At 51.5% G+C, this 8786-nt stretch overlaps 1 protein-coding gene across 2 annotated transcripts in view; it reads left to right on the top strand.

Annotated features, from left to right (window-relative positions):
- Positions 1-5161: 5161 nt before the first annotated feature.
- GAK (cyclin G associated kinase) overlaps positions 5162-8786 on the top strand; it is a 48037-nt gene continuing 44412 nt past the window's right edge. For both annotated transcript variants that reach the window (XM_070366766.1, XM_070366765.1), the window contains exon 1: positions 5162-5419. In XM_070366766.1, coding sequence (XP_070222867.1) covers positions 5275-5419 — 145 coding nt within the window. In that variant the 5' untranslated portion in view covers positions 5162-5274. The remainder of the gene's footprint in view (positions 5420-8786) is intronic.

The raw sequence follows: 8786 nt of genomic DNA, 5'->3' as shown, positions 1-8786 counted from the left end.
AGCCCTAAGACCCCCGTGTGCTGCCTCTATTCATCCCTCCCCACCCCAAAACCCTGGCAACCACCGATGTCTTCACTTGTCTTCAGTCTTGCCTTTTCCAGAACATTGTGGAGCTGGAATCCACAGTACGTGGTGCTTTCAGAGTGGCTCCTTTCACCTGGTGGTGTGCTTCTGAGGTCCTCTGTGTCTTTTTTGTGGCTTCTGGCTCATTTCTTTTTATCCTTGCATGATACTGTTTTATCTGTGTACCAGTTCATGCACTCACCTGCTGAAGCACGTCTGCAACATACACTGTGAGGTCCCTAAGTCTGGTGAAGTCCTGTTTATCGACTCTTGTTCTTCATTTTTGTTGTTTATCTACTTTTTTACGGCTTGTTCTTTGGTGCCATATTAGAAACTCTCACGAGTGGCTTTCTAGAAGTTTTATGGGTTTTTTTCTGTATATGATGCAAGGTATGGATTAAGTCTTTTTTTAAACATGGATATCCAATTTTTCCAGCATCATTTGTTGAAAAGACTATCCTTTCTCCAATTAATTACCTTTATTCAAAATCAACTGACTGTATTTATACTTGTGGGTCCACTGATCTACTTATGTATCTTTACAGCAAAACCACACTATTTAGATTACTGTACTTTTACAAGAACTGAAGTTACATAGTGTAAGTCATAAAAATTTGTCCTTGTTCAAACTTGCTTTGGCTATTCTAGCTCTCTGCTGTTCCAAATGAATTTTAAAATGTGTCAATTAAAGACATATGATAGGATTTTAACTGGGATGACATTGAATGTGTAGATTGATTTGATGTCCTAACAATACTGAATTTTCTAAATTAATGAATACTGTGTAACTTTCCACTTATTAAGGGTTTTCAGAGCAAAGTTGCCTAGTTTTCAGTTATAAATCTTGCATCTCTATTACAGATTATCTTCAAAATTTAATATCTGTTGACACTATTGTAAATAGTGTTTTTTCTAATTTCAACTTCCAATATTTGTTGCTAGCTATTTGGAAATAGAACTTTTTTGTTTACTAACCTTATATTCTATAACTCTGCTAAAACCATCAGTTCTAGTAGCTCTTTTTGTAGTTTCCATGGATATTTTTCACCTAGAGTAGTGACTCTCAACTGAGGGCAGTTTCCCCTTAAGGGACATTTGCAGTGCCTGGAGACACTTTTGGCTGTGACAGTGGTATGTTACTGGTATCCAGGGGGCTGAGAGAGAGGTGCTGCCAAAGGCCCTATGGTGCGCTGGAAACATCCCTCCTCAACCCACTATCTGGTCCACAATGTCCGTGGCCAAGGTGAGGAAAGTCTGACGTGGACGATCATGTTATCTTCAAATAAACATCTTACTTATTCCTTTCCAACCTGGAAGCTTTAATTTCTTGTCTCATTACACCGGCTAAAGTTTCTAGTATAATGTTGAATACTTGCTCCTCAGTCTTTCATCATTCCATTATGTCAGCTATAGATATTTCATAGATGTCCTTATCATGCTGAAAAAGCTTCATTTTACTCCTAGCTTGCCGACAGTGTTTTTTTCTTTAAAAAAATCAGGAATGGATGCTGAATTTTGTCAAATGCTTAAAAAAAAATTTTTTTTTGGCCACACGGCATGTGGGATTGACCCTGCACCCCCTGCAGTGACGGCGTGGAGTCGTAACCACTGGATAACCAGGGAAGTCCCCATCAGATGCTTTTCCTGTGTCTTGTGTGTGTTAGTTGCTCAGTCGTGTCCGACTCTTTGAACCCCATGGACTGTAGCTTGCCAGGCTCCTCTGTCCGTGGAATTATCCAGGCAAGAATACTGGACTGGGTTGCCATTTCCTTCTCCAGGGGAATCTTCCTGACCTAGGATCAAACCAGGGTCTCCTGAATTGCAGAGATTCCTTACCATCATAGCCAGAAAGAAGTCCCTAAATCTCGAGATGAGATTTGGAAACCCATTTGGTTTCCTTCTTCACTGTAATAGTGTAAATTACATTAATCCATTTTTGAACATTAAGCCAACTTTGCATTCCTAAGATGAACTTCACTTGGTCAACGTTGTATTATCCTTTTTATATAGTGTTGCATTCAGTTTGCTAAAAAATGTTTTATAAAAATTTTTATTTCTGGTATGAGAATACTAGTCTGCAATTTTTTTTTGTTGTAATGTCTGTGTCAAATTTTGGCATTAGAATAATGCTATCCTTATAGATTGAGACGGCAAACATTTCCTTCAGTTTAAAGAACCCCTAGAAAATTGGTAATATTTCTTCTTTAGTTTGGTGGAATTCCCAGGAAAGCCATCTAGGTATGGAGTTTTCTTTGAGGAAAAGTTTTAAACTATAAATTCAATGCTTTAATAGTTATAGGGCTATACTGGTTTTTCTATTTCTTCTGGAGTGAGTTTTAGCACTGTCTTCCAAGGAATTTGTTCCCTTGGTGCAAGTGATTGCATTTATCGGCAGAAAGTTGTTCGTGTTCTCTGATTACCCGTTTAGCAACGACATCATCGTGCTCACTCATGACATTGTCAGTCTTTTTTCCCCTTGTTCAACCTGGCAGAAGTTACTCATTTTATTTATCATCTCAAAGAATTAGCTTTTGGTCTCATTGATTTTTCTCTATTGTCCTTTATTTCTGCTCTAATACTTATCATTTCCCTTTTTGTACCTAAGAGTTTCATTCACTCTTAGTTCTCTAGTTTATTAAGATGAATGATTTGAGACAACTTTTGAAATGCTGCATTTTCATTTTTTCCGTTCAGTGTACAATTTTAATTTCCCTTTTGATTTCTCCTTTAATATATGGGTAATGTACAAGTGAGTCAACAGGTTTTTAAATATTTGGATGATTTTCCAGATACATGCTATTAATTTCTAGCTTATTCCATAGTAGTCAGGGAACATATTTGCCCAGAACATGAAACATCTTGGTAAATGTTGCTTATATATTTGATAATGTGTATCCTACAAATGCCCATTAAATCCAGTTGGTTGATGGTATCACTCAACTCTGCCACATCCTTGGTCATTTTCTGGGTATTTGTTCTGTCATTACCTGAGAAAGTAGTATTGAAATTTCCAACTACAGCTGCGGGTTTGTCTCTCTCTCCTTGCAGAACTACTAGTTTTTGCTTCATGTATTTTGAAGTTTTATTATCAGAGACAGAACTGTTGAGGATTGTTACATGTTCTGATGAATTTACCCATTCATCATTATTAAATCTTTCTAACTTCTGATTGTAGTCTTTGTTATGAAATCTACTAGAGGGACAGGTTTGGTGACAAAGACTGTGCACGCAGCCTTAGGCGTGCATATGTGAGGTGAGCCGCCTCAGAACACAGGGCTACGAGTCCAGGAGGGATGTGGTCCAGAGACACAGAACTGGATTAAGATGGTGCTACTGCAGCTCCTCAGGCAGCATGAGTATCAAAAGCGCTCCAGCAACATGAAATACAAAGTCTGAACAAACTCTCGTCCCCAAGGGAGTCACACTGTCTAGAAATCTGCACCTGGTTGTAGGTTACACCAGCACAACCCACATCCTCTGAACTCAAACACACCCTGGGCAACATCACGCTTTCCTCTGTGATTCACTAGGTCTCCCACAAAAGCTACTTTAGATCTTTTTCGCACTGTTTCAATCTTAGCTCCCTTCTCAATTTCAGTGGATGTTTTCTTCTCCTTATTCACAGTAAGAAGAGAAGTCATTAGAGAATTCCTTCACTTTAATTCCAACAGACATACAAAGGTACTACACCTTCCTCCATTTCCTTTTACGAGGAGAAGCGATTTTCCAAAGCAAATGCTTCCCTATGCTCTGAACATCATCCCCTCCCACCTTCTACGGGAGCCCTGGGCACCTGCCCCGCCCCTGCTAGCGGCTGCAGGCTGCCCAGTCCCCACCATCACTCCAGCCAAGGCACTGAGTTACCTCCACTTACCATCTGTCTTCCTTTCTATGCTCCTCCCCTTAGGTTAAAGGGAGCTTTGCAATGAAACAATGTTATTCTTGGCAAGGTCACCAAAGATCTCATTGTTGCTAAGTCCAACATACAGCTTTCACTCTTTTCCCTACTTTTAAAGGGGTATGTGTCACTTCTCATTACCCTCCCTTCCTTCCCCCCATCTTCCTGTGGCCCTGGGATGCAATGCTCTTAGTTTTATTCCTGCTTCCTTGGCTGTTCCTCCCCTCTGAGGACCGCATCCTCTTTCTAAAACCACCGTGTCCCCCTCAGGGCTCTCTTCAGCTGCCATCTATATGCTAGGGACACCCAAACACAGCCTGACTCCTTCCTGAGCCCCCAACCCTTGTATTCCATTTAGCAGGCGAACACTGGCTGGAGAAGCCGTGTGACTTGTGTGGACTTCAAGCTGGATCACTAACTGTACCCAGCAGACCCCGGCCAGCTGGCCGTGTAATGCCACTGCGGAGCACGTTTTGTCACCTCAAAGGCGGGGTGGGGTGGGGTGGGAGTTCTCCGAGATGCTCCAGGGTCACTAAGGCGAACACTTATAAAAGGATGTGGCAAGCAGTAAAGCCCTGTACGCACTAACCTGCTTTATTACAAGGATAACACACACTAGCCTGTCTGGAGAGACATCTCGGTGAAGCTCCGGGCGGGTGACGATGCTGTCTGGGGATCCGGCTCCAGGGCCCCGCGCCGGGACCAGGAAGCGGCCCAGGGGCCAGGCGAGCGATGCTGTCTTACCTGCGGGGCAGCTCTAGGTGGTGGGTGACACCCGGGAGTCTGGGTCCAGTGCCGCCAGATCTGACTTTTTTCTACAGAAGCTACCAATCTCGGTTTCTAAAACTGAGCTTTTCAGGTCTTTAGTGGGAGCAACTAAAAAAGATGGACATTGCCAGCGCCCTGGCGCTCCGCGCACACAGCCCGCAGCTCCCGCTGCGCAGCCAGGCCCCGGGAACTCCCGAGCGCCAGCTTCCGCGGAAACGGCCAAGCGGGGACGGTTGGGCGCGCCAGGCCGGGGGCGACACCTCCGAGGGTCGGGCGCCTCAACCAGCAGGCGCGCGACCCGGAAGCCCCACCGAGGTCCGCAGGCGCGTGACCCGGAAGTCCGCTGAGGCCGCGGCGCCGCGCACGCGCGGCCCCGGCGCGGCGGAAGTGCTGCGCCGGCGCTCTTCCGGGCGGGTCGCGCCCCCCGCGCCTGCGTCGCGGCGTCGGGCGGAAGCTGGTGCGGCTCGCGAGCGGCGGTTGCCGAGCGGACCCGGACGCGCGCGGACCCCGAGCCCTCGGGCCGGCGCCCGCCGCGGGCCGCCGCCATGTCGCTGCTGCAGTCCGCGCTCGACTTCCTGGCGGGCCCGGGCTCCCTGGGGGGCGCGGCCGGCCGCGACCAGACGGACTTCGTGGGGCAGACGGTGGAGATGGGCGAGCTGCGGCTGCGGGTGCGCCGGGTCCTGGCCGAAGGTGAGGGCGGCCGCGGCCGGTCGGGCGGCGACTGCGGGGGAGGAGGCCGGCCGCTGGTCGGGCTCTTCCGTGTCGGAGGCTCGGGGTCGGGCCGGGCCGGGCCGTGGCAGTCTCGCCGGCGGGTGTGGGCCGACCCCCGGCCCGGGCGGAGGCTGGCCCGGCGGGCGGGACCCCCGCGGCTGGAGGCTGGAGTCTGCAGGCGGGCGGTGCGGCGGGGGCAGGCGAAGCCGTGGCCCCTCTCGCTCCGAGGGCCACGGTGGGTCGGCGGACGCAGGGCCGGCCCCCTGGCTGCCAGGAGCTCGGGCGTGGGTGGCTGTAGTCCTGGCCGCCTCAGGTGCGGGTACACACTGTGCGGTGTCCGCCAGCCGCGCTGCCTCTTCGCCCCTGAGCGTTCCTCTCCCCGACCTCCGTCTGAGACCCCAGGCGAGTTTCCACAGGACGAGCCAACAGGTGTGACCGCTGCGGACCTTGCTTGGCAGGCCGGGCAGGGCCGTCTTTGGTACTTCCGCGTGCCCTCTCTGGCTTCCTGAATGTCCTCTTTACTTCACGCAGAGTTTCTCGCCCCTGTTGGCGCAGCCCTGCTCCCTCGGCCAGATTTTGCTCCTTTGTCTGGCCAGGAAGATTCCCTTAGCCGTGGCACTTAGCAGCTGAACGCGTGGCTTTGGGGCCGGTGCTGAAGCCGGAGGTACCCCCCTGATTTCGCAGCCTTGCTGCCACCTGTGCTCAGTTTGAGCTGGGGAGTGCTGACTGTTCTGGGGCCCTCCTTCCTAAAGTCCTCAGGTGGCACTAAGGCCAGAGCACCACCACACAGTATTTCTCCACTGTCAGAAACAGATTTTGGGTGTGACTGGGTGAGAAAACCTCAGGCTCTTCTTTTCGAAGCAGAGGCCAGTGTATCTAGTAATGAGAAGTGTCCCCCCCCCCCCCCATCAGTTCATTTATTCTGAAAACACCAGGCAAGTGTTTTGATTCTTTAAGAAATTCGCAGTGCACAGTACATGGTTTCTACCTTGTGGAAGTTCGGGTGAGACACACGCTCTGATGACCAGAGGTCAACAAAGTGTCTACCCTGGTGGGTAGACAGTGGGCTCAGCTGCAGGGCTGGCGGAGCAGGGGGCCTGGGGGAGGGTTGGGGAGGTGGCTCAGGGAGAGAGGAAGTCCTGCTGGTGGCTTGACCCCCAGGATGAAGAACTGGGAGAGCGAGTGCCCTGGCTGTGCAGCACGTGTTCCTTCGTTCTCCCAGCAGGTCAGGAGCCGTGGATTTCCTGCCCTTAAGCTGGAGTGGTAGCCTAGGGCTTGTGAGGCTCGTGAAGCTGTTTCTGAACTGGGCCAGTAGGAGACCGGTCTGAAGTCCTTCACATACAATAGCAGCCTGAGGGCGTGGGCTTCTTCCATAAACACGGAGAGGGCACCTCAAGACTCCTGGGCACCTGTGTGGACAGTGGCAGAATGTTTCAGGTTCTAGAAAGGTAGAATGTAGCCTGTAGGTCCTGGGATACAGCGCTGAGAGTTGGGAAACAATCGCGCCATCAAATGTACTCATGTTTAACACTCCTGTAATTAAGTAAGTATTCTCACTGTGGGGTAATTAGGTCTTTAAATAGCCTCATATCAGTTCATGTCAGGGTTGCCCCAGCTGAGTTTCTCATCAGGTTTTGCTCTCAAATGATTTTCCAGGCAAGAGTACTGGAGTGGGTTGCCTTTTCCTTCTCCATTATGTCTTCTCGACCCAGGGATCGAACCCAGGTCTCCTGTGTTGCGGGCAGACGCTTTACCCTCTGAGCCAAGCTGATGTATAATTAGGTCTTCAAATAGCCTCATATCAGTTCATGTCAGGGTTGCCCCAGCTGAGTTTCTCATCAGGTTTTGCTCTCGAATGATTTAGGGAGAACATGGGTTTTCGTAGCTTTTGCAGTTGATGGCCTGAAATGGGTTGCTGGGTAGAACTGTGGAGCTAGATAGCTTTTCAGAGTTTGTTCTAAATTTTCACTTTTTAAGAACAAATGGGCTTCTCTGGTGGCTCAGACCGTAAAGAATCTGCTCACAGTGCAGGAGACCCAGGTTCGATCCCTGGGTCAGGAAGATCCCCTGGAGGAGGGAATGGCAGTCCACTCCAGTGTTCTTGCCTGGAGAATTCTGTGGACAGAGGAGCCTGGTGAGCTATAGTCCACGGGGTCACAGAGGGTCGGACGCGACTGAGCGACTGACACGCACACAGGCACACTACTGCGCGTCCGCGGCGTCACGGGCGCCGCTGAGCGATGAGGGGCATCCACGGGGCCTGTCCTGACTGCAGGAGGGCACGGGGGTGGTGTGTGCTGTGGACTGAGCTGGGTGTGATGGAGAGGACTGGCCCTCTGCAGGGCCCTGCCGCGTGGTGCCTGGGGGGCGTGGCGGGCCCTGTGGACCCCCCCTTTCCTCTTGGGAAGCGTGACTGAGCCCTGAGCCCCATAGCTCACCAGTCTTGTAGCTCTTGTCTTCTCGCTTGAACGCTGGGGTCTTGTCATCCCTCTGTCTTTGTCCTTGACACTGGACCTGGAGGCCTGAGTGCGGGGACCCTTCTCTGCCAGGGAGGGTTCCAAGTGGATGTTTCTTCCCTAGACCTTGCAGAGCACACAGCCAGGTCTCCACCGCAGGGCTGTGGGCCCAGGCGGCCACTTGTGGCCCTCAGGATGCAGTGGCCCCCGTCTCATGTCCCTCTCAGCTGGCCCTACCCCTGTCATGTTGGTGGCTTTAAGGTCAGCCTTTAATTGTGGCGATAGTGCCCAGCATAAAACAGTAGTGACCCCCACGGCAGCACTTGTGGGGTCCTGGCTGCGTGGGGTGGTCACAGTGGCGGTGCTGAGCTCAGGGTTGTTGGGAACTTGCCAGGCCACCAGGGGTGACGGTAGAGTCGGGCGGGAGCCCACGAGAGGCTTTGGTCCGAGGGAAGGCGTGGGTCCGTCTCAGGTGTGTCCTGCAGGAAGTGGTGTCCAGAGGAACTCCTGGTAAAAGCAGCTGCTGGCGCGGGGTCGCTGGGGGCGGCCGGGAGCCCAGTGCAGAGGCCGCTGCGCTGCGAGGCCTGCGGTCCTTCCCCAGCACACGTCTGCAGACGCCTGGGGGCCAGGGAGGTCACCCTGGGCGGGACTCCGCGGGGAGGCCCGCTCCTCCTCCTGCTCTCTGGGCCTGCTCCCCTCCAGGGCCCCCTGTCTGCGTGAGCGTGCCTATCCCTGCATCCCTGCAGGGGGGTGATGAGCGTGTGTGTAGTGGGGCTCTTGGAATTCTGCTCCATGGAAGTGTCTGCTTCTCAGCAGCAGTGCTGAGAAAGCGTGTCAAGGTCACCTGATCTGCTTCCCGTGCTGCGGCGCCACCCGGCCTGGGGCTTGCT

The sequence above is a fragment of the Bos mutus genome, unplaced genomic scaffold, assembly GCF_027580195.1.
Source record: "Bos mutus isolate GX-2022 unplaced genomic scaffold, NWIPB_WYAK_1.1 CTG207, whole genome shotgun sequence".
NCBI classification, from domain to species: domain Eukaryota; kingdom Metazoa; phylum Chordata; class Mammalia; order Artiodactyla; family Bovidae; genus Bos; species Bos mutus.
The sequence above is the reverse complement of the archived record's forward strand: the minus strand, read 5'-3'. Positions and strand labels throughout refer to the sequence as shown.